The 21962-nt window shown below is 30.6% G+C and overlaps 2 protein-coding genes across 9 annotated transcripts in view; one reads left to right on the plus strand and one right to left on the minus strand.

Annotated features, from left to right (window-relative positions):
- LOC118199880 (extracellular matrix organizing protein FRAS1-like) overlaps positions 1 to 7304 on the minus strand; it is a 284180-nt gene extending 276876 nt beyond the window's left edge. For 2 of the 6 annotated variants that reach the window (XR_015042588.1, XM_085821909.1), the window contains exons 1-2: positions 7074 to 7282; positions 5259 to 5290 (exon numbers count right to left, since the gene is read on the minus strand). Coding sequence is in view for 4 of the 6 variants with exons in the window: in XM_085821909.1 (XP_085678035.1) it covers positions 5259 to 5290; positions 7074 to 7140 (99 nt within the window). In the remaining 2 variants the exon portion in view is untranslated. Of the gene's footprint in view, positions 1 to 5258; positions 5291 to 7073 lie in introns of all 6 variants that reach the window. The other 4 variants (XR_015042590.1, XM_085821910.1, XM_085821908.1 and 1 more) reach the window with 4 other exon arrangements.
- The window catches only part of cutlet (chromosome transmission fidelity protein 18 homolog), an 86864-nt gene that overhangs the window by 12789 nt on the left and 52113 nt on the right, over positions 1 to 21962 (plus strand). The window contains exons 1-9 of one of the 3 annotated variants that reach the window (XM_085821912.1): positions 7718 to 7995; positions 8546 to 8707; positions 11747 to 11902; positions 13832 to 14017; positions 14179 to 14351; positions 14446 to 14523; positions 20063 to 20221; positions 20343 to 20480; positions 20781 to 20813. In XM_085821912.1, coding sequence (XP_085678038.1) covers positions 7911 to 7995; positions 8546 to 8707; positions 11747 to 11902; positions 13832 to 14017; positions 14179 to 14351; positions 14446 to 14523; positions 20063 to 20221; positions 20343 to 20480; positions 20781 to 20813 — 1170 coding nt within the window. In that variant the 5' untranslated portion in view covers positions 7718 to 7910. Of the gene's footprint in view, positions 1 to 7717; positions 7996 to 8545; positions 8708 to 11746; positions 11903 to 13831; positions 14018 to 14178; positions 14352 to 14445; positions 14524 to 20062; positions 20222 to 20342; positions 20481 to 20780; positions 20814 to 21962 lie in introns of those variants that run through there. The other 2 variants (XM_085821913.1, XM_085821914.1) reach the window with 2 other exon arrangements.

Raw genomic sequence — 21962 nt, forward strand, 5'->3', positions numbered from 1 at the left:
GCACGTCGCCTGCTTGCATTCGATATCGGCATAGGGGCCCTGCACCTGGTTTGATGGTTTGGGCAACCATTGTGTACACGATACGCACATCTCTAGTTCGGATCGAAAGTAATTTGAACGCCAGATGGGTACATTCCTGACATCTTACGTCCAGTGGTTGTGCCGTACCTTCGAGTCCCCAAACGCCATGTTCCAACAAGATGATGTAAGACCACATGTTGCATGTCGTGTTCTGATCTTTCTCGATACACAGGGTATTCGACTGCTGCCCTGACCTGCACGGTCTCTAGATCTGTTACCGGTTAAAAGATCCCTCCATTGAAAGGTCTCCAGATTTGGCACTGTCAGCAAACTATGACCAGATGATTGTATCATCTGATCATGGTTTGCTGAGAGACTGACCCGCCACCCCTCTCCATCTAATGTGGTTGATGAAGTGTGGCATAGACTTGAAGCAGCATGGAATGACCTGCTCATTTCTGTCATACAAGCCTAGTTTAACTCCATGACTAATGCGGTAAGGGCCGTTTTAGCTGCCAGGGGTGGCAGCTGTTTCTATTAATTTCGCACCCCTGTAAACCTCCAAAATGCTTACAAATTTAATCATTTTGTCTTCATGGCATACTGTTTACGTGCAATAAATATCTTTTTTGTATTTGCTTTTCTTCATGGTGCTGCAATTTTAATGGCCAGCAGTGTATCAGAAATTTTGAACATTCAGTTTAAAGGCCTCCTTTGAAAGGGAAGATGCCTTTGTCTTGATATAAAAGAAAAACTTCTGAAATGGAAACCTACCAAAATAATGTATGAGGTTATCAAACCTACTCAAAAGATAGGATTACAGTAATATCAGGAAAAGTGTTGCGTAAAAATAAAAAAAAAAAAAATGCTGACTAGCTATAAGTAATACCATGCTTTTTAATGAACACATCTTGTCAAAACATGTGATTAACATACCAATATAATTTCTTTCTCGTTACTTTTTTTTTTTTCAGCCAATATGATGTGATGACTGCAGTTTCTATTTAAAGAATCAAATGGGACAGCACATATTAATTGACCGTGGGATAAAAATAAACAACATGAATGAAAATGATATTCACTGTAAAAACATAATGGCTAAATTGTGATATCAAAAATCGGTGACAGAAATGAATATTTTCATTCATTGAGTTTTTAAAAGAGAATACTCGTGTACTTCCTGTGGCTGTTTTATCAGTGTAAAGTTATATCTATTAAGATTCCATTTATATAATGCGCTTGTTCTACCCACTCCAAATAAAATTAAATCTGATGTTAATTTATTTATTTTTTTAAATTTGTATTTTATTTATTTATTTTTCCTTATTCAAGTAATAAAATTAATAGAATGTAATGTAATATACATTTTTAAAGAAAATATAAAATTATTTTAGACACATACAAACAATATACAGATTAGCTTCTAATGCATTCAGAATTTATGCACTCAACATGTAAGTATGGGAAAATAAATTAAAACTAAAATTAATTTAATAGCTAAAAACAATGTCTTACATAATAGTTTTAGTTTAGTATAAATAGGTTTGCATTTTTACGCAAATAACAAAAAATTAATTGAAACAAAACTTTTTAAGTTACCCTTTAAATCTTAAATACTCTAAATAGAGGGGGGCAAAACTATGACAACACTTTTCGTAACATGTCCCTAAAAATAACTACGGGAAGTGCTCTAAACATTGTATTGGGAATTTTAAGGAATATTAATATTAATTGCATACAAATGACATGTATAAGAATGGTAACCTTCAATTTATTTAAATATTTATCTACAATTCCTATTTAAAATCCATCGCTGATAACAGCACCACTATTAGAACATTATAAGTCGTATCTACGTGCATAATGAAGGATTCATATAACCTTTAACGTTTCGCGCCAGAAGTCAACTACACTACCATTATCATTGCATGTATAGTAGATAATATCAATTAACAATATTAACAAAACGTATAAAAAACTTCTTAAATTACATAATTACAATTAAATGCACTAAAAACTAAAATATATTTATTTTTAGTTATCATAATATTCTTAATCTTATAAAACTTAAACTAAAATCATGAGGCTTCTCTATGCGATTTGTGTTGGGATATAAATCAATCAAATGATAGTTTAGAAAAGATATATTTAAAAATGATTACATTCGATTTGCTTAAATTTCTTTTGGGCAGTTTTGATAAAAATCCACCATCATCAGCAGCTCAAGAGATTTATTTTTAGACACATATGATTAAAAAATATTATAATTATAGCTAAAAGAAAATATTTTTTACGCTTTTGAGAGTTTGATTAAAACTGTATAATATAAAAGTTTTTCATTATTTTATTTCATACGTTTTAGGCAATAGAAGGCTAAACAAAACAGAGAAAAATTATTGCCTCTGAACGTAGGGAAAATTATTCTTTTTATCCAAATTAAGATAGCCCTGGCAATGGACGAGCGATGAAAAGGCTAGATACTGGTAGCTTGTTCCAGTTCGAGCCCAGGCTAACGAACTAACGGCATACTTGGTTTTCGTGGTAACTTAAATACAAGCCAAATTTCCTTTGAAAATCCTCCATGAAGAAATTCCTCCTCTTAGGCAGATAGACTTCGTGTGCTTTGCCATATTCAAATAAAGTAAAGTAACCAGATTAAGATTACATTCCGTTCATTAAAATTTTATGTTTGTCCTAGAAATCCGATCTCATTGTCATTTAAAAGTTTGTTAACAATGGCGACTTAAATTTTTCATTTAAAAATACGGTTTTTAGCAACTAAAAAAAGAAGAAAAAAGCACGGTTATTTAATAAGTGTTGTCCATTTTGTCCTATAAATAGAAACCGCAGGAATCAAAGAAAAAAATAAATTTATATTGGCAGGTTCATCGCATGTTTTGATAAGATGTGCCCGATTTAAAAAACATCAATTTTCTTTCTTTTGTTTTGTCCCCATTTCTTTCTTTCTTCTTTTGTTTCTTTCCTTCTTCATCTTCTTTTTTTTGTTTTTTAAGCCGTTAAAATTTGACAAATTACGCTAGAAATTCCTGTACATTTTCATTTGGAAATGCATTTCTCAGTCTACTTATTAGTTTAAAAATCAGAGCTTCAAATGATTAAATAAACCCCTAAACAAAGCTTTGTTAAAAAAATGATATTAAAGTGTTATCACCTGTACTTTGTCGACTGAGTCCTGGGCCTCTTCCCAGTACCTTTTTAGTGGGGAACGACTGTAAAAAATTAACGTATTCCTCCGTTCGTGCTTTCGTGGTATAAATGTGGTATATGGCTTCCAACTGGCAGTTGAAAGATCCGTGATTCTAATTCCCGAGAAAGCATAGTTCATTTTTCACTTTTCTGGCTCAGGAATCTCAAACAGTTTTTATATATCTTATAAGCATTTTAATCAAAATCAGAATCCATATAGAATCTGAGTCTTCTAAAACCCTCCTTATTTTCTATAGTATATTACTTTTGACTTCCGAGACATTGACAAAACTGCTGATGCTACCATTTTTAAACAAAACCGCATTTTTCATTTTGGGATTATATTCTTAGCCACTACACCACGAAGGCACGCTAAGAAGGCGGAGAAATACCTTATATCCTCCCCCTTTTAAAGGCTTACTGGGGATTAGGGGACCCATTCGCCAAATCATGGTGGTGGAGAATCATCATCCACTACCGTTTTTAGTTCGGGCGCCAATAGAGAGATATTAGGCTATTTCAAAGCAGGAGAGATGAAAAATGAGCAATGCCCTCGCCGGGACTCGAACCACGGACTTCTCGAATACGCGCCGAGCATGCTGACCGCTACACAACGAAGGCATGCTAAGAAGGCGGGAGAAATACCTTATAAGGTAATGCATCCATTAATGAATATTCTAATTTTTAAGAATATTATCGATTAGTCGAAATCGGGAAAACAGTATACCTTCTTTTCTAAATGTGTCTTTGAGTGACATATTTTAGAAATGAAAACCTCAACAACAACAACAACAACAACAACAACAACACACACACACACACACCAAAAAAAAAAAAAAAAAAAAAAAAAAAAAAAAAAAAAAAAAAGAATAATAAAAAATTAGGTAAAGTTTTAAACGTTCTTAAATTTTCTCTCAGAGTTTTTTTTTTTGCATAAAATCTCTTTATTCTGAAAAATCTACATTTATTATTACAAAAAGTCACAAGCAAAAGAGTAATGACATTAACAGCTTACATATGAAATATTTCCCGAATTGCTTTATTCAGTACATAGCCAAAGTTTTTATGCCACTGTCTACATCATTTAAAAAAAAAAAAAAAATCCCGGTAATATGTTGTTTCTTACCTCACTTGTTTGAAAGTAACATCAGAACAAGCCCACGATATTCATCGTGGCAAGGAGTGAACGATTGCGCCTATCGTTGACAAGAGCCTTGAGCACCGCACAGGTGACAGTGCGACTTTGCTCAGTTCTGTTCCCAATTTTAATGGAGGTTCTGACTCTCAGTTCTGACCCTAGGGATGGCTCCGAGTGTCTTCCACCCCTCTTTCCCTACCACAAACCTCTCGAGAGGACTTTTGGATTGCCGCATATATAGAATGCCCTCATGCCGCACAGTCACTATACATTTACAAACATCCATGCCTTCTCCTGGATTAGAACCCGAGCCCTTTGGTACGGCAATCAGCATCGCTAACCACTAACCCGGTTGGGCGGCCCCGGTAATATTCATAATAGTTTGTAGTTCAAAGAACGTAAATTATTTTATTATGGCAAAGCACAAGAAGTCTACAATCATTTATATCAGTCTTATTTAATCAAAAGAGCTTTCCAATGGATGGATTTGAGATCCTTACGCGCTTTTTATTCTATCATTAAGCTAAAGTAAAGATTTTTGAACAGACGAATTTTAAGTACTTTCTTTTCCAAAAGAGAAGAAAATCACAAATACTTTACTGGCTTTTTGAGCTCAGCTTACACAGCATGGCAGCAGTCTGGAAGAAGTTATGTATACAGGAAAAAACATGTGCCGCTCCAACATTTGCGGCATCTCACCTAACTTTCATGGTTTGATGATAGGCAACTTTCACAGTCGACGGGATAATACGTAAGTACCCCCCCCCCCACACACACACACTTATTCCGCCCTGGTTATTATCTAATTAGTTAAATATATTTCTTATCTGAAATTGAAGAAATGTATAGTACGAAGCACATAAATATTAAATTTCCCCAAAAATGTACTTACATCATATGCTTGGCCGTCGTAATAACAGATACCTGCAAAAAATTTAAAAAATATATATAATTAAAATACAGCCTAATTTTTCATCTAAAATTCTGTATTCAGTTTCAAATATTGTAGTTTTATTAACATTGGTAGAGACGGAGGGAGAGAGTAAGATTGTTACAAATATGAGAGAAAGAGTAAGATTATTCTAAATATGAAATGGTTATATTAGTTTAGTTGCAGTAAGAATTCTCTTCCCTGAATTATCGTTATCGCTCTAAGCTCTGATTTTCTAAAAAAAAGTGTTTGAACCCTTTTTTAAAATTTAAATAACAGCTTAAAGTTTGCCACTAGCTATAATAGCACTGAAAATACAACATTTTGAAATTTATTGCACCAAATTTGAGAGTTTACAATGACCTCGAAATTTCGGTACTGAACTTTTATAGTAAACAGAAGCGAAAATTCGAGAAAATTATTTGCTATTACAGAATTTTTTTTTGTCTAACTGTATTTTAAAATATATTGCAGCCCTTTCCTTCTTTACTGAATTGCAATAAAATATACATAAAGTAGTAAGCGCTAATTTATACTCCGAAATTTTGATTTATTTTTTTAAAGTTCTTGCACTTTACAAGTTGAAAAAATTAATAATTATGTAATTAAAATAGTTCCCGGATATTAATTTGTTTTCACTCTACTTATTTCTTTTAAATATAAAATAAGTAGGCATCTAATCAAAACAATAAATAGTTAATAAAAGCTGAGATAAACCATGCATTATTTAATTTCATGTAAAAGCAACAACTAGAAAAGGGTTAATAAATTGTAAAACTGAGCAGGTATATAAAAGCAGTAATCAGAAAAAGCCGAAAATTACAACTTCTTTTAGAATATAATTCTTGTTGTAAATCTCGTGCGCAAATGTTGCAGGGAAGTAAATACACATTTTATGTTTTGGAAAATAAGGTCTTTTATTTATTAAATAACTGCATAAATATCCACGTGAAGCTAAATTTCGCTGAAAGAATATCATAGCATTTTTTCCTCGCTTTGGTTTTGCACTGCTATTTTGAACAGCTCGTCTTAAATATATGATTTGATGTTCTACATCTTGAATTTATGAGCAGTTAATTTTTAAACTAGTACAATAATCGAAAGTGTTTAGTTTAAAATGATTTTAGGAGTTAGCAAACAAATGAATTTTTTAAAATTACAACTCCATACTTCAAATTGCAATTTTTATAAAATTTTATGTTTTTCATATTTAAAACTTGTAAAACTATTTTGCTAATATTTTTTTAATTTAAATGTAAGTAAACTCTTCAAGATGTTATAATCTGAAATTTTAGGATTGCAATTTAATTTTAATTTATTATTTTATTAAGGGAAAAAATTAATAAAATTTTCTTAAACAAGCGAAAACCATTTTGAAATGTTCTTAATTTAATATGTCATATAAAGACATTTCGATTATCTTCACTTCATTTAATATTTATATTATCTTTCAATTTTAACTAAAGACGAAGAAAAATTAAATTTAATATAATAAATTTTTAAACAAATTAAAGAAAACTGCAATAAAAGATTCAACTCTTTGTATATAAGTAATTTATCATAAGTAATTTATAACGTCGACGTATTATTTTTATTATTATTTTGGAGTCAAGATCTAAACTTTGCATATCGAAAGATATAAATACTTTAATGCTGAGATTGCCATATTTTAAGTTTGCATTCATTCATATACTTGTTTATAAGAATTAATATCTTTAATTAAGGAACAACATGTAAAATAGTTTTATTAATACAGGAAATAAATACTTAACTTACTTTGACAACATAGTATGAATGGACCGATTAAAATTAACAAGTACAATAAATAATTTTTAATAGCCATTTAATTTCGAAACAAATAATTATACTACCGAATCAAAGAAAAATTTGGATATCTTTTGTTACATATAGGCGCTTAAGGAAACCCACTTGTTAGATGCTCATATTTCTGATTCAGTAGTCCTTTGCTCGTTAAAAAGTATCTTTTATTAGAACATGAAGCTCGCGCTGTCTTTTCGGCGCATGCTTAGCAGACGACGAATTCAAGGGGGCGGGGAAACCAGCCTAGAAAGGCAGAGCATGAAAAGTAGTAGTTTTAAGTGCTGTTTTGAAGGTTTTGAATGAAAAAATACTCTTGGTTAAAAAAAGGTCAAATAAAATTATGGACTAAATATTAAATGCAAAACAGAGTACATTTTGTAATACAGTAATAAAGAATTTTCACACACGTAATTTTCAAAGCATTTTCATTTATTATTCTTTTTATATATAGCATATTTCATCGAGGTCTTACTGAAGAAATTAAACTATAATATTAATATTGTTTTAATTGGCACTTATGTAATTATTTTCTTTTAGTCAAACGAGAGAAAAGAATGCAGCATAATTATTTTAACTGCAACCGTGAATTAAATTTGGAGGGAAATTTACTATTTACAAATTGTACTTGCTTCCACGAACTGTTTCGATTACTATATTTTAATTATGATAATCTAGAAAAAAAAATTATTAATCTTTCGTATTAATCTAAAATTAGAACACCATACTTTCAAATGAATGGCATGTGATATACTGCTTTTAATTTTGTTCTTTTAAAGTAAGTCGTAAATTGAAATGGATTTTTTAACGGAAGAAGAGTTATTTGAACTCCAGCATCAAGAGGAATTAGAGACATTAAATGAATTGGATTCAGCAGATCGTAAGTCTGTATTTCAAAATTTGTTATCAATTAGTTATCAAGTCAACATCATTATATGTTGCCAATTAATGTCAATAATTTGCATACACTTAAAGGGCAAAGTGCAGAATCACCCACTGCTTGGCGCGTTTTTAAGAATTGCACATACTCGGTATCCATGTACACATCGACCTATTTTCACTTTAAAAAAACATCCCAGAATTGTACAAAAAAGGCGTTGCGCACTCCCTTGACTTTATCTATGTACACATCGACTTATTGTCACTTAAAATGTCAAAGAAAATTGACAAAAATCCAATTCTTCTTACTCTTGAAAAAAGCGCCAAACAAATAAGTGGGCGATTCTGCACTTTACCCCACTTAAAGACCCTTACTTAGCTTTTTCAGGTGCTAATTTTTTTAGGGTAATATTTTGTTCACTGTTCGTTAAAATTACATGTATTGAAACCATTCTTTTCCCTTTCATGCCATCTCTTAATTAAATCAAGCAATCAGGAAGCAAAACTAATTTTTATGGTTATTTATTTTATGTGTTCAATTTTAATTCTAGCTGATGAATATGATTTTGATCCATTTTCCTTTGCAATGAAGAAGCATTCTTCTTCAAGCAAGAATGAAAATAATAGCAATATCAAAGCAAGTCAGATACCTGTACTGAAAGATAATCTACCCAAAGGACGAAAAGAATCATCAAACCATTCAGGAAACAGTGGTAATTACTTTGTTTTAAAGTACTTCAAAAACATTTTCTGTTTTGCAAATAATAATTATGAGTATTTTATTGAGATGACATTGGTATTTTGTAAAAAAGTGTTAAAAAAGAAATACTTCTAGATATTATAATTATTTGGATGCAGTAATTATTTTCATGATAATGAAATGAAAAAATAATCCAGTGCATAAATAAGCATTAAGGTTTTAACTGATCTGGTTATTTTTCATTTCAAACTGAGCATTATGTTTTGCCTACTTCACATTATTTTTTCTCATTTTGTTTAATTACAGATTAATTATAATTTCTGTTCATGAATTCTATTTTTGGTACTGTGCTTTGTTTGCTTTAATAATATTAATGATTGCTGCTTTTAATTTTAAATCTCTTTCTACCTGATCTAAGTAAATTTTTGAAATTGCATCCAGTTCATTGAAGAATGCTGTGTGTGTGGAGAGTGGGCAGTTTTGAACTCTATGCCAAAATAATTTATCTTTCACTCTTTATATGCAGCCATAAGACTGAGGGTGCCTGATAAAATTTTTAATCTATTAAGAACATTAAAGCACACAAAAATAACAGAAGCTTAGCATGTTTGATTTCTGTTTCAATGGTTCATTGCAAACCATAAATAGTTTTTTGATTCTTACCATTCTTTTCAATTACTGTGTTTGGTTGCATGTGCGTTAGTGTTGTATTTTGATGTGGGTACCATCGTTTGAGTATGTCTGAGCTAAGTAAGAGGATGAATGTTGATGATTTGGATGCTGTTATATGTATTTATCCGCCATTAACAGTGGATGAGCCGAAACGACCAAATTGCTTACGGGGAGGATAGAGGAGTACGGGGAGGATAGAGTAGTACGGAGAGGATAGAGTGATAGGAAGCATAGAGTGGTGGGAAGCATGTATTCACATGAAAAAAGGTATGTTAAAAAATTGACGTGTTATTTATTTATTCATCTTTGTGTGTTAATTTTTGTTAAAAGATTTGTTGTCTAATGTTTTTATGTTAGAAAATATTTATTTTTGGTTATTTATTACTCTCTGAGTATTTTGAGTTATTTGTTCATCTCTGTGTGTTAAGACAGTGGCGAATTTTTTCTGGTTAACATTATAGTTTTAACTTTGTTTTAGCTTCTTGATTTTGTTCAAGTGAAAATAGATTGATGTGTACATGAACATAGGCAGTGTGCAATGCCTGATTTGTACAATTCTCTGATTTTTTTCAAGTTAAAATAGGTCGATGTGTACCTGGACACTGAGTTTGTGTAAGTCTTTGAATTTTTGTTTTTGTTTGTGTAGCGAGCAGAATTAACGGCACCATCTTGAAATTGGTGTCGATCCTTCCTGGTGCAGATCTTGGGGTCAAAAAAGAAACGATTTGCCAAGGGGTACCGTAGAGTAAGTTCCGGAGACATTATCACCTGAATGATTCTAGACATGAAATGTAACTACCCATTAAAAAAAAATATCTATTAATGTTGAATAACATGGAAAATTTTTATCTAAAAACATGTATAAGTGCAATAAATTTGTTTCATTCTTTAGCTTTTTTCTTTGCTCTAATTTCCTTGAGCAGTTTTAGATAGTAGAAGTTTAATGTATTTATGTTAGTTATTTCTCAGAGATTCAGCTAAGAGATTGTGAATTTCCAATTGAATTTTGCATTTCTTTACATAAACGTACTTGCAACAATATGTTTTACTGATTATTTTACAGGAAATAGATTTTATATTCATTATAAGGTGTGACTTCTTTTTATGCCTTTGTTTTCTTTGTATATGAAGTCTTTGTATGATGAAAAAGCTGGATGCTTAACAAATGACACTGAATTTACATTATTCATTACATTTATTTATTATTTTAGAAAGTCTTATTTTTCTTGAGAAAGTAATATTGTGAGAAGCTTTTAATGAAATCTCATCTGAAATCTGTTTTTGCTTAATCATGATTAAGGAATATGAACGTCCTGAAAAAAGTCTACTACTCCTTTCTCCCAACTAATTGTTAATCTTAAAAATTGGTGCTGCTATTCCAACCAACTTGATGCTTGTAACTTTACCTTTTCCTGACTTCTTAAATTGCTATTTCCCCAAATATGCTATCATGTTTTCTCAAAAGTCAATCACAAGCTAAATTAGGCTAGGACTTTGGCCCAGACACCCAAAACATAATGTTTCGTTCTATCAAACATAAGTAAGGGAAAATTGAATCATCTTACCAAATTATGCATTACTGAAAATATATAAAAGGACAAAAATATTTTCAGAACAAAAATAAAGAAACCAATGTCACAGTTTCAAATTTAATTCTATTTTGATTTTTTGGTTTGTTTATCAGCAAAGATTATTTTTATCATTTGGCAGCTTTAGATATTTCTATTTATTTTATTGGAAAACTGTCAGGTGTGATTTACTGCAATTTATTCTTTTTAAGCATTTTTATTCATTTTTGATTTTTTTGTGTTAGTAATACATATGAGACACACATCATTATATATTCCATAAAACAGTATTGATAGGATAGTTACTGGGAAGAAAAACTGTCTTGTACACAGCTTGTCTAAATCTGTATTGTAAACATAAGTTACTACAGTGCAATATATTTTATCATCCTTATGGTTTTCTTTTCTCTCACTTATGCAAATATGGCATGTAATATATATTAATCTAGCAATTTGTATTAAAGATATGGCTTCTGGTCAGAAGCAGGTCATAAATGGCTAAGTTTATAAGAATAAAGTCATAATCTGCGAATTTGCACCTGCAGCAGAATGTCAGTGCCCGAAACTCCTAAATGAAGGTCAGCTGTTATAAAAATTTCCTTTTAAGAAAAAAAAGAAAAAAGCATTCTTTGATATAGTAGTCCTCTAAAAATTTCTTATCTATTATATATTTTAAACCATTTCATTTAGTTTTGGCTTTATTTATTTCATTTTGATTGATTAAAATTCTCTTTTTGTTTCTAATTGATTTGCAGAAACTGATAATGCATGTTTTTTAAATGACTATATCAATTTCTTTTTAAAATTTTAAGAGCAATGTTCCATAAATTATTCAGTTTCAAATGAAGACTGTGATAAGACAGAGGAAAAAGAAAATTGTGTTGGAGGTGTTGTCGAACCTGTTAAAAGTACAACAAAAGATGTTCTGGAAATTTCAAGCAGCCCTCTTAAACACGTTGAAAATTCAGGTGATATGCATATTAGTGCATAAAGCAATATACAACTATTTTTGTGTTTTATTATATTTCATTAAAAATGTAGAAAAATATGAAGAATGGGTTATTTAATTGTTATTTTTACTTATTAGTTTAGTTAGATTTCTTTAAAACCTTTTTTATTCAGCAAAATTTGTCAATTTTATCTATTATCAAATTTGTCATTATTATTTATCAAATTTGTCAATGTAGTCTCGCCATTTTTGGTTAATATGTCCTTATGCTTCGCCATATGATTTTTATCCTTCATAGCTATGAAAAAGAATGAAAAATCTGTAAAAATAGCTGGACATTTTTCACTCTTATCATGTCTTAATTCTCCTGCTAGTATGACATAAAAAAATTTGTGATGGTCAAAGAATCTTATTTTCCCCATACATGTGTAAGTCGAGGATGAATTTGCGATAGTGATTGCGATGGAAGTTATGATTTCTTGTAACAAATATTTGTCAATATTTCTGCTGCAGTTTCAGGACTGAAATAAAACTGGTTTTTCAGAGGTGAAATTTGTGTTGAGCATATTTTGGTACTATACATGGGCAAGCCCATATCACAGGGTTGCCACGCTAACTGGAAAACCGGAAAAAGTCAGGGGATTCGAAAATTGACCAAAAAATGCAGGGAAAAGTCAGGGAATTTAAATATTTTAGTCAAATTTTGGAATAGTAAGGAATTTCATATGGCGATCCCGCCAAAAAAGTGAGTTTTGCGCCGACGTCGGAAGAGATCACTTTTTTGGCGAATTGTGTATCACGTGTCATTCGGGCAGCTGGCATAGAGCCAATTTTTGCAGCTCTAATTTGATTGTCTTTTTAGAAAGGCAAAGCCAGTTTCCTGCATCTTTTGGTTTCCAGTAACCTCAAGAATAGCATGTGCAGTGCATGAACTAAAGAAAGTACCTGTTCTCGTATAAAACAGAATTGGTTTAATCCTAGTATATGGTACCATGAAGATTAGAATTAAAAAAAGTATGTATTGTAAAGAAGGAAAACCTCTCTCAAAAGAGAGTTTTGTGGTAACTTTGGAAGTGATCACTTTCTTGGCAAATTATGTATCGCATGATAATCATTTGGCCAGCTGGGTGCGAAAGCTGGAGCCACCTTTCGCAGCTCCAATTAGATTGTCTTTTTATAAAGGCAAAGTAAGTTTCCAGTAACCTCGAGAATCGAGAGACTCGCATGCGCATATGCATTGCATGCTGAGCCAAAGCAAATATGTATTCTCGTATAAAACAAAATCTATTTAATACTACTATAGGGTACCATGGAGATTAAAATAGCCTCCATGTATTCTACTCTAACCTCCATATATGGTACACACGGGATTTGGCGTAGTCACGATGAGCAGTAAACGGGTCGTTTTGGTGTTGGCGACAATTTTCAAAATCGTGCCAAGGCCATAGCGTACACTAGGATTTTACCAAAAAATCTTTTAACCCTTTTTTTTTTCTTTTTAATAAATGCCTTATTTGTCATTTTGCAGTAACATAAAATCCAGTCACCTAGGCTAACCATTTAATATAACTATATTCACCAAAATATTGTTGATTATTCTAATTCAGTTTTTAAGTAATTATCTTTATTTTATGCTATTCGTATCATTTAATGTTGCTTCTTCCATCTTCTTCATCATATAGCAAGATGATGGCTTTTATAAGTGGCATACCTTGAGGATGATATGCATCATACACACAATTTCAGTGCTGTTAAATTGAAGCTTTTGATCATTCCATGTAATTCGTGAAGAAAAAACAGAAAATTATCTCTAATTTTATAATTATAATACAGCTGCAAAGTTTTTTTAATGCTGAATATTATGATTACCTGATTTTTTTTTAAATATGTAATTTGTTCTTATGCATTTTTTTGTTTAGATAATTACATATTTTTATTACAATTTTAGAGTATTGCTCTTCTCTTGCTCCTCGAACACTGTTTATTGATGAAAGTATGTGTACAGAAGATAATGCTTGTCCAGATGAGTCAGATAGTGATTTAGAATGCAGCGAGAGTTTAATTTCACAAAGTGGGAAAAGAAAATTTTCAAAGCTATCTGATAATGAAGATGAAAGTCTCTTACAAGCCCCAGGTTATTTCATTTTACTGATTTTTAATTTTTTTTTTAATTTATGAGAGGTTAATTTTTAAAATTAATTCTGTGCCATGTAGGAAAATGCAATTTTTTTGTAATGAAATGCACTCAAAAATTAATAAAATATGCAAACCTAAAATGTATATATGCTTTCCCAGGCAAAAAGCAATGCCATTCTCTTGAGAATTCACCGAAGTTGCAACCTTCCAAAAGAATGTCTATAGCTGATAAGCCAGTTAGCTTTTTTGAAAAAGAAAGACTTCCCTTAACACGCTCTGATGGACGTCGTATATATTTTTTTGTAAATGAAGAAGATGATGAAAAAAACATAGTAATTATATTTTAATTTAAATTTTCACTGGAAACCTGCATTTCAACATATGTAAAATTTTCTGTGCAATTATTTATTTATTTATTTTTGACAGGTTCCGAGTTTCAGTCAGAGAACAAGTACTTTATTATCGACTCCTATTGAGGAACTAAAATCCCAATACTTCATCATGGTAATTATCACTCAATTTATTTTACAATATTGAATTCTTTTATTTTAACATCATTGCCCAAAATATAATTGTTCTTTATTCCATTAGCCAAATCTTGAATACCTTAGTTATTACCACTATTGGCTATGCATTTTCACCTACCTTTCAACCATTCATCTCAACAAAAAGGTGCCATGTAATAAGGATAGAGGGTTAGGTTCAGCATTTTGTGAAAATACTTTTTGAAGAACAACTTTGGTATATTTAGTTTCTCTTTGTATAAGTCTTGCATTGTGCTTTCTACATGTCTTTGCTCCATGACAACCAAATTGTGCTCTACTGGGTCAAAATCCAGCATGTTAGGTGGCCAGGACATTAATTGAAATTCATTCTAATGCTCCTCGAACCACTCCAACACAATTCGAGCCTTGTGACATGAGGCGTTGTCCTGCTGGAAATATAATTCACAGTTGGGAAGAAAGACGCCATATAAGGGTGCAACTGATCTGCGGTTATGTTTAGATAGTCCACAGCTTTCATGGTCTGTTCTACAACAACTAAGGCTCCCCTGAGCAGCCCATGAGAACATCTCTCAAAGCACAATACCTCCACTACCAACATGTGTATGATCTGCTGTACAAGGGAGGAGCAATTGTTCCTCTGAAAGATGGTGTACACTGCTACAAACATCGACGTGATAAATGAGAAATCATGATTCATCCGACCAGGCTGTCTTCCACTTATCCATGATCCAGTCTCGATGTTCCCGGCCCACTGTAGGTATAGTTGACAATGACGCTTGGTCAATAGAGGCACACAAGTAGGACATCTGCTGCGCAGTTCCATATCCAACAGTGTCCGCTGAACTATGAGTTCTGAAACACTTGAACTTGAACCTGCACTTTTAGGCTATCAGCTGAGCCACTGTGTGGGGCCGATTTTACTGTATCAAGGAGAACAGTCTCCGGCTTCCTTTTGCTTTGATGATGCATGGATACAGCGGGATTTGGCAACATAATGATGAGCAGTAAACGGGTCATTTTGTTCTTGGCGACAATTTTCAAAATCATGCGAAGGCCGTATCGTATACTAGGATTTTACTGCAAAATCTTTTTTTTTTCTTTTCTTTTTAATAAATACCTTGTCATTTTGCAGTAAAATAAAAAAATAGTAATCAATCATCTAGGATAACCATGTAATATAACTATATTCGCTAAAATATCGTTGATTATTCTAATTAAATTTTTAAGTAATTATCTTTATTTTTATGTTATTCATATCATTTGATGTTGCTTCTTCCCTCTAAATTTATCATTAGTAAATAGTATTTCCAAATTTCAGGAAATTTTCTCTGGCATAATCCTGAAATTAATTCTAGTAGTATGATGACATCACGAAATTTAATGCACATATTTTTTCCTTTTGTATGCTGTGAAATAAATATAAAATACCTCAATTTAGTAAAAAAATATCATTAAATAGATTTCTTTCTTTCGTTTAGCTGCAGAATGTCTGCAAAAAAAGCCTCATTTTATTCCAGATTGGGCAGATACTAATCTCAATCTTCAGTGGAGAAAACAACTCCTATTATAATTATATTTGTGTTTTCAAGTGTTAAGGTGCCTTTTAAGAATACACCTCACACAAATTAAATTTACCTAAAATCTAACCTAACTTTTAGCATTGCGTTATGATTTATAAGAACCGGATTAGCCTCATGTTGAACTGGGGATGATCATGAGTAATAATTAAATAAAACGTACAGTTGTTATCCAATGTAGTTAAATTTTATTAAGTTTTTTAAGCGGAAAAGTAAACAAAATTATCAAACAAAGTGTACCAAGAATAATTAAGAATAAATGTCCTCTGGGATTTATTGAATAATTAAGTGAATTTGCTACACAGTACAAGTAATACCATAATTAATTTACCTCTTAGCGCAGCCAACGTACATTACGCGGATAGACTGGAATTTTCTCAAAACATATCTGGAAAACCTGGTAAAGTCAGGGAATTTCATTCTCCTGTTTGAGTGGCAACCCTGTCCATGACTTGACAGGCTAGAGTGGGCCATGGCCTTCTGAACTAGATGTTTCCAACCACCTCTATTAGTAGCCAAACTTCTCCAGTTCCTAGTTTTAAGGACTAACAATTGTCCTGTGTATCTCTCTGTCAAAGCATAGGTCTTCCTCTTCTTGTTTTTTGGTCTAGTGGAAATACTTCTTTTAGTATGTTACTGTCATTCATACGGATAACATGCCCAGCCCAATTTAGGCAGCTTATTTTAATGTAATGAACAACACCAGGCTCTTTGAACATTCAGTATAATTTGGTGTTGGGTTCGACTTCCAGGTACCATTTTTCTGAATTCCATCGAAAACATTTCTCAAGACCTTGCCTTCAAAAGTACCCAAGAACCCTTCCTCCTTCATGGTCATAGTCCAGGTCTCTGAAGCATAAGTCAGGACAGTTTAGTGTCTTATAGAGGAATTGTCTTTCCTCGTAAAAAGCCAGATCTAAATAAATGCTTTAATCCATAAAAAGCTTTATTAGACACAACCATGTATTGTTTTATTTCTGATAGGATTTCATTGTTCATGTTAAACATCAATCCCAGGTAAATGAAATCTGTAACAGTTTCAGATTTATAATCCTCATTTAACAGGTGAGTTGGGGTGTAAGTATTTCCAATAATTAGTCATATAGAGGGTTATCTTGGTTAATAATTAGGCCTACTGATTTAACCTCCCTCTCAATAGTTTCAAATGCTCCTATTAGATATCTTTTGCTTCTAGCCACCAGTGCTGTGTCATCTGCAAATGCCAGTACTTAACAGATTTTCTAAAAAAAAAAAAAAAAATGCCCCTGGTGTTTACTGCAGACTGCCTCTCCAATGCAATTGTAAATAAAAGATATGAGAGGGCATCTCCTTGTCTAACTCCCTTATTGATAAGAAAACCACTAGAGAGTTATTCTTAAACCTTGCAAAAAGTCATACTAAGTGTTATTTTTACCAATTTTATCAGTTTTAAAGAAATGTCAAAATCATGTATTGCTCTCAATAATTCACTGTCAGTAGAATCATATGCCGTTTTGTGGTCAATAAACAAGAAATGCAAATCACTGTTAAATTCATGGGATTTCTCCAAACTTTGTCTAAGACCAAAGTCATGGTCCATAGTGGATTTACCTGTACATAATCCACATTGATAGCCACCAACAATTCTATTTACATAAGATCAAATCAATAATTTGGAGAAAGGTTTGTGAAATTAGGCTTAGGAAGAATTAAAAGTAATAATATTTAAAAGCAAAAATTAGTTTTATATCAGAACAGTTTTTATAAAAAATTATCAAGAATTAGGGTTAATAGTTCTGTTTAAAATATGTGAAATTATCATTTATGGTGAGGAAAAGATTAATTTTGGAGTTATGTAATGTTTTTGATTTGGAGAAATGTTATTATATCATAAAAGTGGAAAAAAACTATTCAGGCAAAAAAAGGCTTAAGATTAAAATCATTAACTTTTGAAGAATAATCTATTTTGAGAATTTTGGAAGCTAGGATGCCTGATTTACTGTCTTTCCAGCTACTTCTTTATGCTGTGTATTACTTTAAAAATCATCCTGAATATAATAAGAATTCATCAATTTCTGCATTTAGATATTTAGTGGTATAATTCATTTTGATCTAAATGTATTATAGCGGCATTATTAATGTGTATCATAGCTGTACTATATGTGCAATGCATAATTGTATTACAAATTTGTCATGGATTAATTACATAACTGTTGTATTACGAATTCATGCATTTACATTTTTATTGTGGTACTTATGATTTAATGCAACCACCTGAGTAGAAATCGCCAATTCACAGGAAGTGACAAACTCTGGCAACCGTGAGCATAACCCATCCTTCTGATAATTGTGCTCATAACAATTCTTCAGTCAAGCAATGTGGCCATTTTCATCTGCACTTTTTTTTGTTGTGTTTGTAGTCCAAACTCCAATGATTTTTATAAACGAATTGCATATTTTTTGCCTTAGTTTTAAAATATGAGTTTAGAATTTACCAGCAATGAGAAAAACTGCAGTAGAATTTCTGGAATAATACAAAATTTTGCTGAGAATTTCTAAAGGGTATAATGAGAAAATGTGTTTCCTCGATAGCTGCTATTGCAGAGGATTGCACACAGCTCAGTTCCCATAATTCTCTGATGCTTTTTTAAGGAAAAATAGATCACTGTGTACTTCAGGAGAATAGCAGAAAAAAAATTACAAAAAGATTTGTAAAAGTATGTTAAGTATTTTATTTTCAATGTATTACATAATCTTTATTTAGTAATTCAAGTTTATATTTGAAATTTCTAAAGTGTGTTTTCTTTTCATTTGTTGATAATGTTTACTGATTTATGATAAATATCGATAGTTTAGGAATTTTTCTAAAAAAAAAAAGGGGGGGGGGGCTCAAAAAGCAGCAACTTGCACCTGATAAGTAACTTAAATTTACATCTGTAAAAAATCACCAAAGTAATTACATTAATACATAAGTGCCTTTATTGCTATCATACATTTTGATCTAAATGTATTATGGCTGTATTTCAAATGTGGTTTAAATTTATTATAGAAGTGTAGTATTTTAGAAACCAAATACATTTGAATATTTATTATAATAATTATTCATGGTGTTCTTCATCTGAGTATTTATTGCTGTATAAGTCTTTTAACTGTAAAACTTCGCATTTTGTTTTTGCATACTTCTCATTGTGCATCATTTTGGGAAGGGGGAGTTGATTATAATGCTAATGATATGGCTAAGTTATGATTGTTCTGTTAATATTAGACAAATACATCTCTACAAATAACAGGCCATTATAATTATACTTTGTTTCAGTTTGAAACTAATAAAATTTAAGGGCCGTGGAATTATGAAGGGGATTATTAACAGCACAATTTATCGGTAAAATGTTCCAAAGATTAGGATTTGGATTCCCCCTTTCTTTTACAAGAAAATTATAACTTTGCTTTAATGAATAAGTTGCCAAATTATTTATTAGATTATAAGCAAAATAAATTTATTGGATTCCGTCACCCCCCAACAACAAAATGCGCATTGCTAAAGAAATTATATAAACTTTAAATAAATTTAAATTTTAATAATTCTTTTATGCATTTCTTTCAGCTATATCAGCTATTACTAATTTTTTAAATGATTTCTTCTTTGATGAAAATACAATATGACATTTACACGATTGCAGATTATAATGAAATTCAATGTATTAAATGAGGTAAAATAACACGCTAAACAAATATTTATTTAAAAGTCAAACAACAAAAACGTTGATTTTTGTTGTTTGACTTCAATAATTAACAATGCATTAGCTCTTAAGTTAAGTAATATATCAACAGGTTGTTTTGTTTCTACTGTTATGAACATGTTTCAATATGTATATTATACCTGACACTCAAAGTTGTTTTAAGTAAAATTAAACTTTTCCAATAAATTTTACCAAACATTTATTTTCATGAATTAGCCATAAAAAGTATATTTATTTTTAGGAAGAAAATACATTGAAAAGTGGTGATATCCAAGCATCACAAAGTGATAACCTTCAGATGGATACAACAGAAGATTTAATAGAAGAGAGAAAGGTGGAAAGTTTGCTGTGGGTTGAAAAATATCGTCCACTATCATATATGCATCTTTTAAGTGAAGAGGTAGCATGAAATTTAAAATTCTGTTTGTTGTTTTTATATTACTGCTTTAAACAAACTTCTTTTTTTTCTCCTTGAAAGGAGTTTTTAGTTTAATAATTATCTAGCAATATTATTTCTGTAGGGTATTAATCGAACTTTGTTGCATTGGCTTAAGTTATGGGATAAAGTGGTCTTTGGTAGAGAGAAAAAACGAAAGAAGAAAAACATTGAACCTCAAAAAGAGAAAAAATTTCAGAAAACTTATGGTGAATTGATTGAAGTAAGTTAAAATTATAGATTGATTAAATGTTCTAAACTAAAGACCTGCATATTGTTTACATTTCATTACAATTATAATTTAGTTTTCTGTTTTGTCATGAACTTAAATCTATCATTTTATTTATTCAAATGCATAATTGTTGAAAAATAATTTTAAATTATAGTGAATATTTGTTGTGAAATATCTATTTCACTATTTTCTTTTAAGTTTCTTCAAATAATAATTAAAATTTGATTAATATAAATATTTCTAAAAATATTTTGGTTCTGCTACTGACAGTAAATTATTTTGATTTTGTAGGATTTGGATGAGTATGGAAGACCACATCACAAGGTAATTTTGTACAATTTAGTGCAATTTTCTTTCAATCTGATTTTTCAAACACGCCTTCTGGAATGTTGTACGGTATTTGAGGGTATTTCAGGATTATATCAGTTGAGTTGTTTGAAATTATTTTTATATCTATTATTCTTATTGCAGTCTGATAATGATTTATGAAATTATTTTAATGTTAATTCTGTATCATATTAAGGAATTTCAGTATTACATATATTATCACAACCACCTCAGTAGATGTTACCAAAATTTCAGATGTGTCCAATTCTGGTAGCCATGTGCACTCTTCAGGCAATCATGTTCATAACAATCGTTCAGTCAAGTAACTTTTTTATCATTTTTATATATAATTTTTATATACATTTTTTTAAATTTTATTTTAAGTTCCAAGGATTTTGATAGACAAATTGTGATATTTTTTTTTTTTTTTTTACTTAAGCTTAACAATTTTAAAATAGGAATTTGCCAGCAATGGAAGAAACTATAGTATATAGAAAAATAATAATGCCATATTTAATTTAAGTTCTCTCTTTCAAGTAATTTTTTTAAAATTTAAAGTTCTTTTGAAAAGAAATATACAATTAAATGTATTTAGCTTGTGCCATGCAGTTATAGTGCTTTTGTAATTTTATGGAAAAAAAATTATACAAGCTTTTGATGTTGTATAAATATACCAACATTTTCATGATAATACAATTTTCATGTAAATAAATAAATAAAAAGAACTGAATGAGCATAATTGGAAATTGTATGCTTTTTGAAAATTATTTTGTTTATAACACATTTTATAACTGTATTACTAACTCATAAAAAAATGGAATTCTGTAGTGGAGTTTTATAAACTATGTTCAAAATTGCAGAAGCACAAGTAAATTTTCCACAAGAAAAGTATTAAAATATTTAAAACTTTATTTTGTTTCAACTTCTGTATAACTTTCAGTTGGTTCATTTTTTATTTGCTAGAATTATTTTCTCTGAGATTGCTGTTTGATGTCAGAGATATTGTCTGTTGTGTTAATAAATTAAAAAAAAAAATACTACAGATAATTTTGCTAAAATGCTATTCTGCAATCATCAGAAATGCTGTAATTACTTTCATTTTCTCATGTAATTTTTCTTTAAGTGTTTCAACGTTTGATTTAAAAG

The sequence above is a fragment of the Stegodyphus dumicola genome, chromosome 8, assembly GCF_044657685.1.
Source record: "Stegodyphus dumicola isolate Sdum_Otavi_A_Nest chromosome 8, ASM4465768v1".
In the NCBI taxonomy this organism is placed as follows: Eukaryota; Metazoa; Arthropoda; class Arachnida; order Araneae; family Eresidae; genus Stegodyphus; species Stegodyphus dumicola.